General features: G+C 31.6%; 4 protein-coding genes and 1 non-coding gene across 8 annotated transcripts; 3 read left to right on the plus strand and 2 right to left on the minus strand.

Moving 5' to 3' along the window:
• Positions 1–1012: 1012 nt before the first annotated feature.
• LOC100807322 (sufE-like protein 2, chloroplastic) lies at positions 1013–1947 on the plus strand. The gene has a single exon (XM_003552758.5). It carries the CDS (start codon positions 1266–1268, stop codon positions 1815–1817), a length of 552 nt encoding a protein of 183 aa, XP_003552806.2. The 5' UTR covers positions 1013–1265; the 3' UTR covers positions 1818–1947.
• A 2454-nt stretch (positions 1948–4401) lies between these two features.
• On the minus strand, positions 4402–4474 carry TRNAR-ACG (transfer RNA arginine (anticodon ACG)). The gene has a single exon. It is a non-coding gene; the product is annotated as a tRNA-Arg (tRNA).
• A 2949-nt stretch (positions 4475–7423) lies between these two features.
• Positions 7424–12271, plus strand: LOC100811265 (uncharacterized). 4 transcript variants are annotated; one of them, XM_003551946.5, is made up of 15 exons: positions 7424–7873; positions 8940–9089; positions 9202–9313; positions 9439–9582; positions 9751–9855; positions 10163–10246; positions 10324–10439; positions 10571–10672; positions 10763–10876; positions 10970–11026; positions 11114–11180; positions 11310–11363; positions 11529–11603; positions 11696–11731; positions 11939–12271. In XM_003551946.5, exons 2-15 carry the CDS (start codon positions 9070–9072, stop codon positions 12050–12052), a joined length of 1200 nt encoding a protein of 399 aa, XP_003551994.1. In that variant the 5' UTR covers positions 7424–7873; positions 8940–9069; the 3' UTR covers positions 12053–12271. The 4 variants fall into 4 exon arrangements, with proteins under 4 accessions (XP_003551994.1, XP_025982542.1, XP_040867928.1 ...); XM_026126757.2 differs by having other exon boundaries at positions 7475–7873; positions 8940–9101; XM_041011994.1 differs by having other exon boundaries at positions 7476–8753.
• Positions 12272–14919: 2648 nt separating this feature from the next.
• On the plus strand, positions 14920–15715 carry LOC100811790 (probable E3 ubiquitin-protein ligase XERICO). Its single transcript, XM_003551947.5, has one exon. The coding sequence runs from the start codon at positions 15098–15100 to the stop codon at positions 15500–15502; it is 405 nt and encodes a 134-aa protein (XP_003551995.1). The 5' UTR covers positions 14920–15097; the 3' UTR covers positions 15503–15715.
• Positions 15716–19243: 3528 nt separating this feature from the next.
• On the minus strand, positions 19244–20169 carry LOC100807855 (uncharacterized). The gene has a single exon (XM_006601864.4). It carries the CDS (start codon positions 20092–20094, stop codon positions 19483–19485), a length of 612 nt encoding a protein of 203 aa, XP_006601927.1. The 5' UTR covers positions 20095–20169; the 3' UTR covers positions 19244–19482.
• Positions 20170–20962: the final 793 nt, after the last annotated feature.

A 20962-nucleotide genomic window follows, 5' to 3' on the forward strand; every position in this document is an offset into this window, starting at 1 on the left:
ATATTAAAAATCATACTAGATGTTTTTCATTGAATAATAATATTTTTTTATATTAGTATATCTATTAAATTCTAAAAAGTAAAAGGATTAGTAGGAGAATATCTTAAAAATATTTACAATTATTTCTTATAAAAAATAAATTTTATATTTACAAGTATTTAATGTAATTATATATTTAAATTTTAAATATAAAAATTCAAAATTACTATTTAAATTAGAATAATTTTGGGACGAGATTATTTATGTCCTTTATAATAGATGAGAGTGTAAAATATTGAAAAAATATTTGTCCAATTTTTAAAAAATAAGATGAAATCTCAACTTTTTAAAAATTTTATATTTAATAATTTTAATATAAAAAATAGGAAACGCAAGTATAAATGTCCAGATTTTTAAAACTGAAAACTCTCCTGTTTCTCTCAAGTGGAGAGAATCCATGGCCATAAAATGCTGTTAGTCTATTTACATTAAATTTATATTAAATATCTTCCTTCTATTTTAATATATATTTTTTTTTAATTTCACAACTAATGACTGATGATGTTTACCGAAAGCCATAAAAGAATTGGCGAGTTGGACATGCATTATTCTGTCCCAACATATTTTCACCGCGTTATACCATTCGTTATTTTATATAAACAATTTTTTAATGAATAGAAAAAAATAATTTTATAAAATGAACCTTATTATTACTAATTTATTTTTAATTTTTTTCATCTATTATTAATATTATAAGAGATGTAAGTAAGAAAAATTAATATTACATAAAAAAATAATAGTAATTATTTTAAAACTTTTTTTTTCTTACACATTCATTTTAAAAGAAAGTGACGCAAAAATACCGTAACGAATACTCTTACCATACATTTTGTATGAGTTGAAATGTTGAATTTAACAAGAGACACAAAATCTAATTAATAAACAATAAATTTGGTTAACGTCATTACATACGTTTGATTTTAGACATTGAGTTTAATTTTTTATACTCTGTATGACAAATTTATTTATATATAATAAGTGATGATGGAATGATTAATATTTTCATATCAAGGGATGATTAAACAATACCATAATCAAATTAAATTGTTGAAAGTTAAAAGTATAAAAGAATTGGCGGCCGCCATATAATATATATATATAATGTGGCGATGGGAAAGTCTCTTCTTCATCTCCATCTCTCTCCTTTCTTCTCATTCTTCATTTCCCATGTTTTCTCACTCTGATCTGCAAAAATATAAATGAATTAATTGTTTCTTTATATAAAAATGTTCTATTTAATTACAATGACAAACAACGCTCTATTGACCACGTCGTCTTTTTCTTCTGCTAAATTCTCTTTGTTTCGAAAACCCAATACTTTCACTATCAATTCCAATATTTTATGTTCGGAATCAAAACTTGCCCACAAGCTTACCAGCCTGACTTCAGAATTCACCTCTCTGACGCAGCCAATAGATCGAGTGAAGCGCCTCTTGCACTACGCCTCCCTTCTACCTCACTTCGCCGACAACGAGCGGATTCCGGCGAACCGCGTGGGCGGCTGCGCCTCCCAGGTGTGGGTGGTGGCGGAGGTGGACGAGCGGCGGAGGATGCGGTTCCGGGCCGACAGCGACTCCGAGATTTCGAAAGGGTTCTGTTGGTGTCTGGTCTGGATACTTGATGGCGCGAAACCCGAGGAGGTGCTCTCGGTCCACAGGGACGATTTGGCTAACATCAACGTGGGGTTGGGGATGAGTCTCAAGGCCCACTCACGGACCAACACGTGGCACAACGTCTTGTTCTCCATGCAAACCGCTGCTAAGGGTTTCCTCCTCTGAAGTGAAAACAATCAATATTTTTCCTCTCACAACACACACGAATGTAGAAGCATGGGTGATGTTGTTGGGATATCCTTATTGCCCTTGTTCCTGTTTTTTCTTTTTATATATATAATCTCGTTTTTTTTTTTATTGTTTTTATGATCACGGTGGGGTTAGCTATGTTCCCTGAAATCAAAGGGCGTGTGATAATGAGTCTGTCAATATAATTTTTAAATCAAACGGGAGTATATGTTTAGATTAGATTCTCGGTATAACAAAATTAATTAAATTTTTATGATCAATGCAAAACAATAAATAGTTGCTATCTACTTTTTTATTATGTCACCATGATTTTGTGTGTTATCCAAACACAGTAATTATTAATTGTAAAAAAATTATATATAAATGCGTGACGAATACGGTTACAATTGTTTTGCAGTGATAAACACCCCAAAAACCTTAATTATTTTGGTCATGGAACTCTTTTTAGTAACAAGGGCATGAGAAGTTTTCGAATGTGTTCTGATTTACAAGTACATGTGGTATTACGATTAGGGCAGATTCATCAATGGTATGCAGGATGCGGATTTCTAAGGCTTTTTGTGACTTTATTAATATGGCGACGTAGATGCATGTGGCCTTGTATTTATAATTAGGTGAATGCAAATGTTGCTAATGCATATGGCATTATTTTTTTTTTCTACATTACTTGAGCATGTGTTGTGACTCTCAGGTTTTATATGGGATGTTATTGCAACTTAGAAAGCTTCCTGCTGTCTTTATTAACTGTTTTTTAAATTAGGTGTCGATAGACTTTGTGCTGCGGGTTTTTCTGCATCATTTGTGGTTTTGTTTTGTCAATTTGCCTTGTGATGTTATTGGCTGAAATTTTGACATAATATTTCCTTTGCCACGTTTGTTCTCTCTAGAACATTGATTGATACAAGAACCGTAACCAGAGAAGAAGTCCACACACATGATCTGCTGCATGGATAAGATGCTCTGCTTAAATTTGGAATTATGATTTTATTGATTATCTGATCATACAGCTTAGCAAGATAACTACTTGAATGAATTATGAATGGAAGGAGAATTAATGTTTTGAGAAATCAAACATATACATTTTGTAGTATTTTGCTAGTTAGGAAGAGAGAAATTTAGAAAAAGGATCCGTGTATATATATATATATATATATATATATATATATATATATTGGTCCCTGAACCATTACATTGCAATTACGTACCCGATCAAAGTCCCAATCTTAGGTTACAAATGTCCAAATGAAAAATCATACATTTATTGTGGGGATGGACACTGATATTATTATATGATTAAAATAATTAACTAATAACGAGGAAGAAACATTTGACCAAAAAAGCACACGTTGCGTTAAATTAGTCAGATTCAATGTCTTCAAGATTTAAATATGTATGTATTTTTTAATAATATCTTACTTGTATTACACATTCCCTATGATTTATAAACACTCTTTTACTCTGTGTACATTCCATTAACACTTATAAATCTATTTCACCCATCATATTTTTATACTTCATTCTTTTTTTCCCACTAGATGTCAAATATGTTTTAAATGTCATCTCGACCTGAATAAAGCAACAAAGGCAACATGCTTGTCAAAATGCAACAAAGTCCAATATATAATCTCATGACAAATATTCTATTTTATTTTACTCGAGATTCAAGAATGTTCCCAACAATGTACCTTATTTCTAGTGAGTGTCCAATGTTAAATATCAGACACGCTGCATGTTGTTGTCTATGATTATTGGACTTAATTTTTGGGTCAATCAATCTTAAGAATCATTATTTTGGAAATTATTAAATATATTTCATAAATTCTCCAAAACAAAAAACAATTCTATGTGGTGCAATAAAATATGGCTCATTTCACCCTCAAATAAATTATTATTTTTTGTTTTTAGTTGTCAAAATCATATCATCATAGCGGATAAATCCTTAACTAGCATTTACATTCGGGTTGTATAGAAAAAAAATATAAATTTTGAGTTATCATTATTAGTATGAAATATTTATTAATTTTATTGGTAATTAATATTTGTTAAATGATCTAGCTAGTCTTCCTAACATATTTTTTTATCCACAAAATTATTAAGATCGATCATATTTAAAAAAAAAATCAAACGTAATTTCATTTGAACCAACATACTTGATGTTTAGTGTAATGTTCTTGAGAAAAATAATCATGTGACTTTCTTTGTCCTACTAGACTCTTAGTTGTGATTTCAGTATTTTTTATAATCTGTCCCATAAATTGATGAATAAGGATCTGATTATGGTGCTAAACATACCCGTTACACAATTTTTACCAAAGCAAAAATTTCTTGTGGTGTCTCCAATGGATAGAATACAACAGACACTTGGACAATAGCACAGGTCATTAGACTTTTGGTATTCAAAGCTGTAAATAAATAGCATCTACACTAAGATTCTTGATGGCTGTTTTATAGTATATCTTTTTTAAAGAGAGATATGTGGTTAAAAAATAAAAATCAGATAACCTGGATTTCTCAGTCGAACAAACATTTGGAGGGATTACAAATTACCCAAAAGTAAAAACGACTCCACTGGGGATCGAACCCAGAATCTCTGGTTCCGTAGACCAGCGCCTTATCCATTGGGCCATGGAGTCCTAACGATGTTCAAATGCGTTTAAAATAAAATTAAAACAGTTACGTTTGTAATGCAAATTGTAAACAGTATGCTCTGTGTATGATAAGCCTAGGGGAGAATTTGTTGTGTGACAGCAGGTAATAATAAGAGATTTTAATCCATAAGAAGGTGAATTTTGAGATATGATATGCTTATTTAGTTTAACATCTTCTAATTTTGTTAATTTAATTGTTATATTAAAAGTTATCATTAAAAAAAAATCAGGTAATTGAAAACTATTTGATATTTCATTAGGTAATTTTAATATAAAGATTTTGTTAACCGGTATCCTTAGATATTGATTAAAGAACTAAAAAAATATTTATTGAATAAAGAGAATGAAAAAAAGTTACGAATATTCTAATATTTTTTTTTTAGTTTTTTAAGCAATGTCCTAAGAGCATCCATTAATATTTATCTTAATTTAATGCATGATATGTTTTTAAAAAAACAACTAAATGTAGACTATAAGAATAAATGTTTACAGATGTTTAATTGATCTAAAAAATTGATATATATATATATATATATATATATATATATATATATATATATATATATATATATATATATATATATATATATATATATGATCGTGAAGATAATATTACATGATTTACTAATGGTTGTATTGATATATTTTAATTTAATAATTGTGGTTATATTAAATGAAATAAATATTAAAAGAGCTAATATTTGAATAAACAAATTTCTGATATCAAGTATGAGTTCTCAGATTTTCCCATCCATAATTATTTTATTTAACTCAAGTAAAAAATGTTTCTCATAAAAAGATTTATAAACTCATACAAAAAGAATAATTCTCATTATATATAAACACACGGTTAATTTGTTCAATAAAATTGTCATATTCTCTTGCTTGGATTAGAAAGTTATGTAGTGCTGATAGTTGATGGCCTGTACAAGGTAAGCAATAGAAATATGAATAGAAACGAGGATAAATTCAAATGCATATCATTGATCATTTTCTTCTTTTAAGTATCCTATAAGGATGCAATTATGGTTAGTTTGATTCTTTAAATAATTTTAACTTCAAATTTAGCTCTTAATAATGAAAATAATATCAAAATTGTTTTTTAGTCCATGAACTGAGAAACTTATAAACTAAATGGTTTTTTTAGAATAATAAAGTAAAATGATGTTAATTTTGTGCTATTTAAAAACTAAACCAATAATATCTTTCATGATTAAGGGACTAAAATGATATCATTTTTTATATACTCCCAATGTTAATTTTTATGATTGAAAAACTAGATTATTATTATAAAAAAAACTAATGACACTACTCAGTCATATATCACATGTAAATGCTGTTGGAAGTATGTGATTGAAGGTGAATACCAATCAATCAGTACTTATGATGTGCTGAATGGGTCATATGTACACAATTCCATTCCATGTTGACCATGGGCTGCATTAGGGCCTTATAACACGGGGTAATTTCTCTTACTATTCTTAACTTATTTGGCTATTTCTTAATAATTTGATTCTTCAAAATTCATTTGGCTATGACTCTGAACATTATGATCGCAATACTATTATGCCTAACTAGATTGAATTGTGATGTTGTCACGCGACAATTAATTTTGATTGCTCACGTACTAATTCAGATCATTCAATATTTAGGTCCCCTTGACTTGATTGATTTTATTTTATTTTTTACTTCTAAGAAAATGATAAAATTAAGGTAAAATTGTATTTTTGATTTCCCAATTTGTCTTTCTATTTTATCCCATTACACAATCTTGATTGAATGTCGAATCCATTGAAGATGAAATACATTATTGTCATTGACCAATCAAAACATGATACGTGACCGTCATTATCCGATAAAAACGTAACACGTAACAGTCAACATTCTTATATAATAGTAAACATCCAATTCTCAATTCTGAATTGGAAGATTAAGATTGAGTGGTTGGATAAAATAAGAGGACAAAATTCAATAATAAATTTAAAGGACGACCAAAATCAAAATTAAAAATAATTTGAAAAACAAAAATGTAATTTTACTTAAAATTAAACAAAAGTGTAATATCATGTTCATGAAAGCACAAAAGTTCTTAGTTTTTCTGGTGAACACAAAGGTACTTAGTAATTATTATGCTCACATTTTACTTTGTTTTTTAGTTACATAAACTCCTTATTACATTTTTATTTAAAAAATTGCACCTAGAGAAAAACTTCAAAGTAAGTTTGTAAACAAAATTCAATAAAAATACTTCTTGAGCCACTCTTCACGATTTCATATTTAAGATTAATTTCTACAATCTTTTGCTAACTGCTAATGTGACTATTGAAGTATTGGAACTTGACTTAAACACGTTTTCGATTTGTGAGATAATACGTTAATTTGATTCATGCATAAAATATATATTTTTATAAAGATGGAGAGCATTATGTAATTAAGTTCTAGAATGAAAATTAATTTCGTTGACTCAAAACTATATTTTTTATATGTGATTACTTTTCATTAAATTATAAAAAAGTTATATAATATTTTAAAATATTAAGAATGTACCAAAATGTCTAAAAAAATGTACAAAAAAGATTGTAGAACCGATATAATTAAGATGTTCTTAACTATTAAGAAATCGCTTATAATAAGAATTTTTTAGAAAAAAATCCAATAAGAAATTATTAATTAATTAATTAATATCATTAAAATACTTGGTAACAAACATCCATAAGGCATGTGAGAAGAGTCTCAATCCCTTTGAAACAGAAACGTCATCAATTTCATTCGACCTAAATCCTTTGCCTAATAAACGCAATAACAAAACATCACAACCTTGTCTTTTTTATTTTATTTTATCTAGTGGTACCACTATCACCACCTCGCCTTATCTTTTACACCAACAACTTCAATCAAAAGGACAATTACTTATCTCTAATCACTAATCATCCTAATCGATTTTGATTTGAAAATTCAAATACAATCACTAATCACAGCCCTTTCTCTCTCTCTCTAATTAATTTTCATAAGTAAAGGTGGAAGAAGAGAAGGGAACTCAAAAACCAAAACCAAAAACAAAACAAGGGGTACAAAAAAATAGAGGAGCATGACCCTCCATGCTGTTTAAACTCTAATAGACTCGATCTTGTTTGGTAGTGCTATTTCTATTGCTATAAACCCAAACCAAAGAAGATTCCACCCTTCATTTATTTCTTCGTACGTGTCTCTGCCGCTGAAAATTTCTTTCTCTGCTTTGCTCGCTCTATAACTTTCGACTTTATTTTCGATCAACATCATCAAACTCCTCGCATTTGGGGTTTTTTTTTTCCTCAGCTATTCACCAGAAAAAAAGCTTCCATTTTTGCTCAGATCTTCCTCTTGCTCCTCCCGTTCCTGTTCCTGGTACATTTTCAGCTTCTCTTATTTATTGTCTTCGCAGTTTCAAAATTCATGAACTAAAGTTGAAAGCTTCAAATACTAGGATTAAATTTCCCCAAAACATAACCCCATGTAACTTTATTCCCCTTTCCCCTTCTTTTCTGGAAGAAAGATATATGTAAAAAAAAGTGATAAAATTTAGGATCGTGGTCATAGCATTCAATAGAGCTTCAGTTCAGAGATATAGATGCTGTAGAATGATTTACGAGTTCAGTTGATGTTAGTAGTAGTAGTACCATCATTGCGTCTTTATCACGCTGGAGAATTGTGCCTCTTTTTATTCCGCTTCCCAAAAAGCTTATCAATAATTTTCTCAAGAGAGAGTTTTTGCTTGCGAAGGTTTTTGTTAATAAAAAATTATGATAGTTCAGATATGGCAAGTTTTATATATTTTCTTTCCTTTTCCTTCTTTCCTTTTATCTGAATGTTTTAATGGCAGTTTCTATATTTGCATTGAAACTGCCGCGTGGTTTTGCATATGTGAAGCTACTATGTTGGGTGTCAATATCTATGTAATCCGTATCAACTTCTGTCAAAGAGATCACATGAGTTGTCCAACCTGTCTGAGTTAATTTCGGAGGTTATTGAGGAAAAAACACATGCTTTTCTTGCCTATGGTTCATTTCACTCAGTGTCTTTCTTCATTTTAGCTAAACTTGGTTCCTTTGCTTTTGCTTCTTGGCAACTTCTACCATACTAACCACCGACAGTGCCTTTTAGAGGTGCTCTTGCTTCCATGATTGCCATTTTATATGGTTGAAAAGTTCAACCGAATGGTGCTATGATAAGTTGCCATGCTGCTTGGGTTGTGGAACACCTTCATGAATACAAGCAAACTAATCTTGTAAATGCCTATGCTATGTTGGGGATTTGAGATTATATTAGGGGATATTGTATAATCTGTATTCCTAACAAGATAATTTTTTTGTCTAATAAAACAATTATCCATTATGTTCTTTTGAAATTAGAATCATTATCTGGTTCCAAATTTTTAATGTTTCTTGTTCTTTCTGCTTTGTTCCTTTGGCAGGGTTTTTATTACTTTAATTTGACAAGCATATCTGTTTCTTATACTGAGGATACTTGCCAATTGATAAACAGTGAAGAATAGCTCCTCCATATAGTTTTATGAACATACAGTTGCAGAAGTTCCAACATAAATGGTGATCATCACTCGCAGGTCTAATAATTGGTGATAGCTATGTTCTTTTAATAAGAAAATTTGTGTATTCTAGTTAATGTCAACAACTCCCTTCAATTGACATTGGACATTTCCATTTCATTGGCTGCAGTTCTGCTGGTAGAAAACCAAGTGAAATTATGAAGTTTTTCTTGACAACTTTTATTGGTATAGTTTTCGGATTCTTTATAGGAGTATCAATTCCAACATTGTCAATAACAAAGGTGCAGACTGAGTATCTCTTTCCTCTCCTCTTTATGGCATAGTTTGTGCAGAAATAAAATTTTGTCAATGGTTTTATGTTATTGGACTTGATAATGGTATGCTAACGGTGCATAACAATTTGCAGTTGAATCTCCCATCTGGCCTGCTTCCCTCCATTGATCTTTCTTACATTGAAGACAGATATGCAGGTCGCCAGGCTTGGTCTTTTATGAATAATGGTAACAAAAGAAGTTCATCGCAAGTTCAATTATCAAGTGATACATCAAAGGTACACACTGCATCCTGGTATCATTTTATTAGGGCATTTTAAGCCACTGATTTTATGGGGATTATAATGACCTTTTCATGTTCTTGTTCATAAATGGTTACCAACAGAGAGTCTGTATATTGAATTATGGATCACTCACTTGTTCCTTATTCTCTTGCTTCTCTTCAGATTTGGGTTCCCTCAAATCCAAGAGGTGCAGAAAGATTACCTCCTGGCATTGTTGAAGCCGAGTCAGACTTTTATTTGCGTAGATTGTGGGGCAAGCCCAGTGAGGTGTGTATCCTAAAACAGTTTATAGGCTCATTATGGCCACAATTCCTAATATCACTAGAAAACTGTTTTTTTTCCTCCCTTATTTTCTACCATTTTTGAGGTGGTAGGGAGTTGGAGCAAAGAAAGCTTGTCCTTTTTTGTGCATCAAAATAACAGCTAAATTTCAGCTAAGGTCTTGTTAAGTGCTACATGATAGCAAAGCAAAATAAGTCTTTCATATGTTTGGCTAGATTATTTGCTTGCTTATATGAAAGGAAAAAAACAAATATTTAGTGGACAGAGCATTTAATTAAGTTGACACTTGCAGGATCTAACGTCCAGGCCAAATTACCTTGTAACCTTCACTGTTGGCTATGATCAGAAAAATAATATTGATGCAGCTGTGAAAAAGGTCTTAATCAGTTCATTCCTCTCTCTGTTTGCATATGCTTGTTTATGTGTCTTTTAACTGAAAATTTGCTTGAACAGTTTTCAGGGAACTTCACTATCCTGCTATTTCATTATGATGGCCGAACTACTGAATGGGATGAGTTTGAATGGTCAAAGCAGGCTATTCATGTCAGTGTTCACAAACAGACCAAATGGTTAGGAGCTAAGCGGTTAATTATTTTTTAGATAATAAATTATCGTTGTAGTTTTTGCAAGTATTAGTGTTCAATGCTTACCTAATTTCAATTATGTTATTATATTGACAATTTTGGTTTTTCCCTCTTAGGTGGTATGCCAAGCGGTTTCTGCATCCTGACATTGTGGCACCATATGACTATATATTCATATGGGATGAAGACCTGGGTGTTGAGCATTTTAATGCGGAAGAGTGAGTATTGGATATGAGAGGGATATTTTTTTAAAAGATTTTATTTATTTTTAATCAAATTTTCATATGCCTCTCTTATTTCAAGTGCAGGTACATAAAACTGGTGAGGAAGCATGGGTTGGAGATTTCACAGCCTGGCTTAGAGCCTAATAAAGGGTTGACATGGCAAATGACAAAAAGAAGAGGTGATCAGGAAGTTCACAAGTAAGAATGATTGGAGTCCTGCACCAGTTTTATGGCAGTTCATGTTATTTTAAAGAATGCACATTAACTGTTTATTTTCTTGATTTCTGTTAGAGTGACAGAGGAAAAACCAGGATGGTGTTCTGACCCTCATTTGCCTCCTTGTGCAGCGTAAGTAGCTGCTGATGTATTTATCATTTACATTATCTAGTTTACAGGACTGCATCTCATTGTGCTATCACTGTTATATAAATGCAGGTTTGTTGAGATTATGGCTCCAGTGTTCTCAAGAGATGCATGGCGCTGTGTGTGGCATATGATTCAGGTTGACTGATTAATCCTGAAGTCCTAATTGCTTTAAAAGATGCCCTTGACTAGTTGTTTTTTATGATGCATCCTTGACAAGTTCTTTAAGCACTTAGTAAAATTATGGTTGTACCACTTGACATTGCAGAATGACTTGGTCCACGGGTGGGGTCTTGATTTTGCTCTTAGAAGATGTGTTGAGGTGAGTCCATTCTCACTCCTTTGTCAAGTAAAATCCAATTTGGCTTGACCAGTTGACCTTAGGATAAGCACATGCCAATGAAAAGAAAAAAGTGGAAAATAAAAATGCAATCTATACATACTATGAAGCTTTAAACAATGATCCTTTTTTTCCCCCCTGATTTAGCCTGCCCATGAGAAGATTGGAGTTGTTGATTCTCAGTGGATTGTTCACCAAGGTCTTCCCTCACTAGGGAATCAGGTACTTTGTTTGTCATGATTTCTCTAGACTTGACATTTTTACTCAAAAATCTGGCTGTAATTTATGCTTATTAATATTCCTTTTCTTTGCAGGGTGAATCTCAAACAGGGAAATCACGGTGGCAGGGGGTATGTTACTATGTTTTACATGTTCAATATTTTTCAGCTGAATTTGTTTGATTACTTTTCTCAAGATCGTTTGATATGGTATTTGGCTTCTTTTTATCTCACATTAAAAGTCTAATGAAGAGGTTGTGTGTGTTATAATGGAAGTAGTCTAAATGTTATGTATTTTGATAAAGAAATTTGTTGATGTTAAAATGTTGTTTGTGCTAGGTGAGGGAGCGGTGTAGAAAGGAGTGGACCATGTTCCAGAGTCGGTTGGCAAATGCCGAAAACGCGTATTACAAGTCCATGGGAACTGATACATCTAATTCCACAGCTCATTAGGGTGACTAAGGCCAAAGTTGACTTGTACACAGATATCATTACTACCCTTACGCGTAGAATTTTCCCTTGAAGAAAAATATATATTCCTATGTAACGTTACGTACATGCAATGCAATCACAATAGAGTCCTAGCTGGGGACCAAACAATCATTTCGATGTAGAATTTTGCAGTACTGAACAGTGAGTAAATCAAGTGAAGAGAATTATTATTGCTGCTAATGAAAGTGCTTATAGGAAATGGAAATGCTAGTGTATCCTAAAATTGGAGGCTGACAACGAAGTTCATTAGGGTATGTATGTTTGGAATGGAGAAAACGAAATGTCATAATTATCATACCCTTGGGAGGAGGAGAAAGGACTATTACTATAATAGTGTTACAATTTCTTATTGTTTTGTTCTACTAGTCAGATACTGGAATAAAACTTTAAAAGTTGATTTTATCATAAACTGTTTAAATAAGTAGGATTGTCTTTAGTGAACAATATCAGTGTTATAGGCAAAAAAAAAAAAAAATCATTATTTTATCCATTATAAAAAATCTTATTTTATACTTTTCCATGTGTTGACAAGTTGAAAACAGAAGATGGCAAGAGAGTCATTTTCAAAATCGGTTGTGGGGCGCGCTAATCGGATATGGGGGGTTCCAATATTTATTTCCGTAGTATCGTTGTGTTCAATTCTGGTGAATTTTCTAGATTCGTTTCCAAATGGTTGCTGTGGGCACGATCTTTTGTTGTTTTTTCCGGTGATTACCATCATTTTAACAAAATCAAATGGCTGAGCGTTCAATCAAACACTTGAATAACTCTACGATGACGACAACTTAACTAGAGTTTTCAATATCTGATCGCCAGGTGTATGTTTCGAGAAAGAAGAAAACAACCATAAACTTTGGAATTGGTTTCGTGTGTTGTGGATCATGGGGAAACTCGGTTGGGCCACTGGAATTGATCTAATCTAGTCACTTACTATAAGTATAATTGGACTAATAAATGTACTCTGATTATAGAAAAAAAAATCCACGTTCAATTTTTTTTTAGGTGGAAGAATTGAAGAAAATAGTATTAGGAGTTTACAATAACTCTCATTAATTTTACTTAACTAATTAAGTTAGTTCTACTAAACATTAGAGTTTCAAATCCAAACTGTAAAAAAAAATCTAAAAATCGAATCAAACCGATTATTTTTGGATGGTTTTTTTTCTCAAATTCAGTTTGGTTTCATCTGTTATTTGTATTTTTGAAATCCAATCAAACTATAATACTTATACTCATACTTATAGTACTTTAAAATTATATATTTTAGAGTGTTTTGTAGTATTATTTATACAAATTCATATAATGTACACCACTTACTTTTGCCTTTTCATATGATTTTTTTCCTGCATAGAGGATTGGCTCGAAACAAAATAAGTGGTCAAGTGGGAATGATTTTATAGGCAGCTACTGTTTGGACTTTATGGAGATCTAGAAATGCTTGTGTTTGGGAATGAGGTCTTTGATCGAGAGAAAATATTCCAAGATATTCAATTTTTCACTTGGTTTTGGTTAAAGAATTTAATGAAGGTAGACGTGGTCTCATTCTTGCCGTGGCAGATACAGACTAACTTATGCCTGAAACAACTCACTCCTGGCTCGTCTCTTACACCTCCCTTGATTGAATAGATGATGCATGAAGTGGGTTGAATTTTCTCGTGCAGAATATATGTTGCTATTGCTGGCATGCAGGGAACATAAATTGCTATGTGCTTTTATTACTCTTTCTTTATTGGCTACCTGGAGTGATCAATCTGGTATCGACAACTTTATTTGTTGAATACAAGGAGGTAGTAATGGTTGATTTTTTGAAAGTATCATAAAGATAAGTGGGATAGAAAGATAGGTGGAGAATTAATTTGTTAGACACGGTGGGGGTTACGTACGATAACAATTGTCTTGATGGAATAGAAGGGGAAGTGAATTTTTTCTTGTTGTCTCTTTGGTTACTTAATATTTACACCTACACGTTAATATTTTGTAACCTTGGTCTAGAATTGGTGTATGATGACCAATACTTGTACATAGGTTGAGATATTCTTTGTGTCGTATATATCAATATATGTCTTATTTTACTGATTAAAAAAAATAAAAATACTAACACTTTCTTTGTGTCGTATATATCAATATATGTCTTATTATTACGGCAAGAGAATATTAACCATTTTTCTTTTAATGACTAATGTTTATGAATGATATAAGTGAAGCTACTGGTAAGAAGAACGTTGGTTTGCAAAGAAAATATCTCTTGGACGTTTACAAGAAGCCATACTGTGCATCTCTCTTCTGACTTACCTGACACAATTGAGATTAGATGTTAAAAATTTGTGAAGCACAAACGCGGATTAAGTCAGCTTGACACGCATATGTATGTTTTAAACCTATCATAAACTGAGGCAAGCCTATGATATGAATAATTCTAAATTTTTTATAAACTTTTTTTGATGTTTTTAATTGTTAAACAATAAAAAATAATTGATTGAGGCACTGCGTTAGCGAGTTAAAGAGCATACGCGGAGGAGATACAATGTTGATATATTGATTGGAGGGAGAAAGAATTGAAAGAGGTTACAAATTTGAATCTTTAATAATATTTTCATGAATAGCTAACAAACTGACATGTGTAGAAGAAAATCTAGAAACCTCGGAGTGTTGCAATTGATGCATGCCAGCACTCACAACTTCTGTGGCCACCTAGGACACGTGGCTCTGATGGCATTGATTTTTCACTTCACCTCAGTACTTACAAACTCCTCCACGTGTTGCCACGCGTAAAACCCTTTTCCCAAGGTCACCCAATAGAACCATGGTTAGTATTCGCTAGTTAGAATATGTGAACGTCACTCACTATAGTCTATATATATAATATACATAAACTCTAACATTTCATGTAGTAGTATTTATCAGGCAAGTGGGGAGGGGGGTTTGTGTTTTTTTGTTATATTTGTATGTTGTTCTGTGCTGAGTCCTTAATTTGTGGCTGAGAATTAATTATTATTATTATCAATTATGGGTCTCTCAAATTTCCCAAGTGCATCTGAAGGGGTGCTACCTGTGCTTGTGATAAACACGGTTCTCTCAGTGGCAGTGTTGAAGAACATGTTTAGATCCATGCTCCAAGTAGTACTTGGTGGCAGTGCTGCTGCTAATGGTTCAAACATTGAACATGATGAAAGTTCATCATCATCATGGGAAAGGAGGGTGTCAATAACTCAGTACAAGTCATTGTGCCACAGCCACGACATAGGAGGAACAAGTATGGCTATGGTGGAGTGCTGCGTTTGTTTGTGTCGTTTTGAAGCCAATCAAGAGGTCAGTGAGTTGCCTTGCAAGCATTACTTCCACAGAGGTTGCTTGGACAAATGGTTTGATAACAAACACACCACTTGTCCCTTGTGCCGTTCCATCGACTAGACAGACATATACATACAAAGGTTGATTAATTACCATTAGAGAGATAGCTAGCTAGTTAATTAGTTGTTGCTATATACTGTTAACTGGTTATAGTGAAAAGAATCAATGCCTCTTTTCATTTCTTTACTTTAGATTTGTAAAACTCCTTCAACCAACTCAGTTTCTCTTTGTTTTAGTTTTTATGGAACGTAATGAGAGATGACGTTGCCTTAACTAATTGCTTGATTTTGTATGTACAACTGTTTCAATATCCCTTTTCATTACTGCATGGTAATTCTAATTTAATACTTTTGGCTTTTTTAAACTGAATAAAATCTGATTTTGCAAGCTTTCATAAGGATATGACACTCTGTTTCTTCAAGATCTCAATGAGCCAGGATGGAATATATTAATGTAACCTTTCCCAGAGGTATTTTAGTTAGTTTTTATTTTTTTTATTATCGGAAAAATTTGTTTTAGTGTCGAATAAATAAGAATTTTTTTTCGTAATTTTTTAATATGAATAATTTTATTTGGAGTTGATCTCATAAAATTACTTCTTTTAATGCAAAATAAATGTGCTTATTTGTCCCTTATTAAAATATTATGTTTCAATTGAAAAATTTATCATAAGAATAAAAATATCTTAATGCATGATTTTTTTTTTCATTTTTTTCCTCATTCAAGTATATAGATAATTTTTTTTTCTTTATGTTTTATGCTTATTTTTATCGATTTTAAAATTTTCATCTCAATTTTTCATTTTGTTTTTCTTTAAGCGGAGCATAGATTTTTTTAGGTGATGAGGATATGATTTTGATTGATAGAGATTCTAAGCATTCATGGCGCGTTAAATGATTTTGCTTGAAACACTAAAGAATGCGTGGGATTTGAATTTAATGCCACGTATTGATTTGTTTCGCTAGAACTTCCTGACTTTTGAAACACATTTTAATACATTTTGGTTGAAAAATGTTTTTTATTTTTATTTTATACAATAATTAGTGAAAAAAATATTTTTATGACAAACTCTTGAAAATAGGAAATAAACTAAAAATAATTATATATATATAAACTGAAAAATATTTTTTTTCAATATAAATAACCCTTTTAATAAAATTAAATTGCATTTTCACATTATATAAGTGAGGCAAAAACAGGCAAAAAGAAAAAAAAAATAGAACTAGAATTTAGTTCTTTAAACTTTATTTTATGCTCTAGTTTAGTACTCTACTTACTATAATAACTATTTTATTAGAATCAAACAAATTTATTAATTTTTTATTTCTACTTAACAACATCAAACAATACATAAAAAGAAATGAAGGAAGTAATATTTAATTTTTTTACTACATTAATATTTAATTAATGACCTCACATGAGAAGATTTGTTATGTCTAAGAATATGTTTAACTTGTACCTTCAGGAGGTTTGATAGAATGGAATTGAACTTAATAACATACTCAATTGTCTACTAATTATACCGATACTTATTGATAAATACTAAACTTAATATATGACAAACATAGGGAAAGAAAAATATAATTTTACCTTTGAATATAATTAATTTTACCAATAGTTTAATTAGTATCAAATTAATTTGTTTGAATTTTTTTAATTAATTACATATAATTTATACACAGTACTCAATTAATTTATACACATTACTTTCAAACTATCTTCACGAAATTATCCAAGTGAAGTAGGAAAGACAGAATCTCACATTTTTTTTTGTAGGAAATCATCCTCTCACGACATTTTCAATAATAAAAAATGTCTCAAATTCTACTAGAAAAGAAAACTTACTTGAAAGTTGGTATTTCTGTGAAGTTAATAAATTAAAAGTTTTTTAATATTCCAAAAATAATAATTTCTTTTTAATATTCTTAAAATAGTGTGTTATTGGTCATATGAGTTATGTCATTAACAATTATTAAAACCAAATGGGGATAAAAAGTTTTTTAATATATTTTATAATAGTGTGTAATAATGGTCATATGAGTTATGCAATTAACCATTATTTATTAGAATCAAATGGGACTAGACAGTTCAACAACTTAATGCATGGTATTGGTTGCATACCAGCTGAACGTAGAAGCAAAACCCTTGTTGCTTTTTAAAAAAACGTCCGCTACATTGAAGGAAACTTTTTTTCAAACACACGCTTAACTAGTCTTGTAACCTGTCCAGGTCAATTGTTATACCGATTTTACAATTAAACCAGTATGTGCTTAATATGAACCGGACTGAATCAGTAAAAAGGGGTGCTGATTTTATAACTGAACCAATTTTTTAAATAATTATTTTACTACTTAGAATTTGAACATGATGAGACCAAATATAAAACTACTAATAATTATTACACCAAAGATAACTGTTGATTTTCTGTGTGTGTCATGCATCTGGGTTGTGTGTGGATACACCTATGTTAGCCTAGCTAGTTGATAAACTGACAAAGTTTTATAACACTGATGCAATACTATCTGTCTGCATGGTTTAACTTTAATTGGTTTGATTTCTGACTCATTAGTTCTGACTAGTGATCTTGTTAAACTTAACAACACGGATGCGACTTGAAGGGAGAGTCACATAGCATTCAGTTACTCTTGATTCATTTAAAACAAAATGCATTGTCATTGAAAGGGAAGAGGAGTTATATCTATCGACCATACTTGCACATACATAAACGAGAGTAATGTTTTCCCTACAAACTCCATTCCAATCAATATATAATTAATTCTGTGAGGATTAATAATACCATAGCTTTTGGGAACTTAATTTGCAATTGGCAATTGCATTACCACCACCATTCAATTTTATTCGTTTTACATTTACAGTTACAGTTGAAGGCAATCAATGTAATCAACTTGTTTGATAAACGATTCGAGGAAAGTAGAATCATTGTAGAAAGGAAGAGGAAAAGGGCTACTTTGGACGTGAAGATTATTTTAACTTGCCAAACAAAACCACATTATCCCTTCTTATATGAGATTTTTGCTACACAGAAAGCTCATTTGATTCATACATACAAAATTCTTCAAAATAAACAGTTCGCGATTCTCGACAATCATTTCCTTGTTATGATGACTGTATCACATTTGTTTCCTATCACAAACATACACACTAGTTTGTAGACTGAATGCTATGTTAGGATTAAAGATTCTAAACTTAATTTTGAATGAAATTCATTTTGTAAACTCAGTTCGCAAAAGCAATTCTATGTTTTCTTTTATTTCAAATTGATTTTCAAGATAAAATTGAAGCAGAACTCAATTTAGCTTCAAACTTAACTGAAAACTAAATAAAAGACTTCCAATTTTACTTTTTAAACGTACCTTTGGGGCATCCTACTAAAACATGCCCTTGATATTATTATATTGATAAGACATCAAATTAATGGAGTTACTCCTCATCTCATTATTTATTTTTTTTAAATCTAATGGTTGTAAAGAATTATTAATCTTACAGATTATATTTCAAGTAAAACAATGACTAGGATAAAGATTAACTCTTTCAAGATTACTCTTGAAATAAGTTGATCCCTCCTCTATTATATCACTAGCAACCTCTCATTATTTCACTAGCATTACTAAACCAAAAGGATGCAAATATAAAAGGCAGAAAAAGGTATGAATGCTTAAAACATCTTGACAAGATACATTGGTTTCACACTTTCACCTGTCGAGTGTCGTGTTGCTGGCTCTTTTATTTCGTGTGTGTGTGGTAATGGTAATATTAAAGGACATTGAGCGGCAAATAAAGAACTCTCAGTCATCACAATGAAAGACAAGGGTCCCAATATATTACAACTTCATAAGTTAAAATTAGATATTACAAGTGACATATCAAGCATGACAAGGGTCGAAATACAAACAGGGGAATCGTATTCCCATAAAGAAAACGACAAAAATACACATTTTATTACAGTTTGTAGTGATATAGCAAGAAGCAAATGCAGAGGAAGTACTGAAGTAGGTTGTATATTAGACCCCCTTTGGTGTCTACCAGTTCTTGTTCCTGTCATAGGGATTGACATAACAAGTATCCCCAGCCCAGTTATGATGCTGATATCTCATTTCTTCCACCTTAGCTGTGATTGCACCAACATGCTCCTCTGCATAAGCCTCCTCGTACTCGGTTTCCTCCGAGAAATACTCATGGTGCCCACCAGAATTGAACTTGCCACCACCACCACCACCCTTTGAAAAATGGTGAGAGGCCTTATTAGCACCAAAAGGGGACCTTTTGCCGCTCCCATGATGCGCATAACCACGCCCAAAGCCATGGTCACTGTGCATGCCTTGTTGAAACATATTGCCGGAGCTTCCTCCAAACTTGACATGCTGTTTTGACATCAAGATATGAAAGTCCGTACCAAAAGCACCAAGCTTGTTCATGTGCATGGCTCCTAACTTGGCATGCTGTTTTGACGTTGAGAGGTCAGAGTCCACAGCAAAAGCAGCAAGATTGTTCATGTGCATGGCTGGGAATCGCTTATCAGAGCTCCAAGACGACTCTTCGTGGAAGGCATAGCCATGCTGCTGAGCCTGAGTCTCCATCCACATGCCATCATCAGCATAGTATTGCTGTTGAAACACAAGGCTCCTTCTCATGCTTTCTTGTTGAAAACTTGGAGGAAGTTAGTTAGTTTTCTGTTTTATTTCAGTTGTTGGAGACCCTTTAATATAATAATATTAGAGACAAAGGATGACACATTAAAGAATCACAACAACCCAGTATATCTAATAAGTTTATTGACTTTTATGAGATTATTTTAAAAATCATATTAATAAATTGAACAATAATATATAAAAGTATTTTACATCATCATTAATGTATCACCGTTAAACTCATAATATTATATGCCTATATAAATGGGATAGATAACAATGCATCTTTGCATCAGAATATAATTTTGTCAAATAATCCAATGGAATTTTGAACGAAGGCAGGGTCGGTTGGACTTGAGAGTGCGGTCATGAATTGTTGATAAAACTTTATTCCAAACCTCTTTTGCGTGTTTGAATAGGCGTCAAGTCTGTCTATATCTTCGTCCTCCATAAGCAGGCTATGGTAGCTTGTGTGCCATTGTAGTGACGTGATTTGGGTAATAGATATGGTTTGAAGACGTTCCGATGAGTTTTCTTGACTAAAAACCATTCATTTCAATCTCTATACATAATATTAACATACTTTTAAACTAAAGTGATAATAAATAAACATGTAATTAACGAACTAAAGTGATAAGATAGTTACTTATTTTGAATTTTCCTAATTTTCAAGAAATAGTGTTACAGTGTTTTAAATTTTTAGAAACTAAAATAATTATTTACCCAATATTACTTGTGTAGTGACTCATACAAGACCAAATATTAGCTTAGTCCAAAATCATAAGTGTTGCCGTATGTCAATGTCACTAATAGAAGTAGTATGCCCTCATGACTCCCGATGAATAATTTATAATTGTGAACTGTGACTCAC

The sequence above is a fragment of the Glycine max genome, chromosome 18 (genome assembly GCF_000004515.6).
Source record: "Glycine max cultivar Williams 82 chromosome 18, Glycine_max_v4.0, whole genome shotgun sequence".
Lineage (NCBI taxonomy): Eukaryota > Viridiplantae > Streptophyta > Magnoliopsida > Fabales > Fabaceae > Glycine > Glycine max.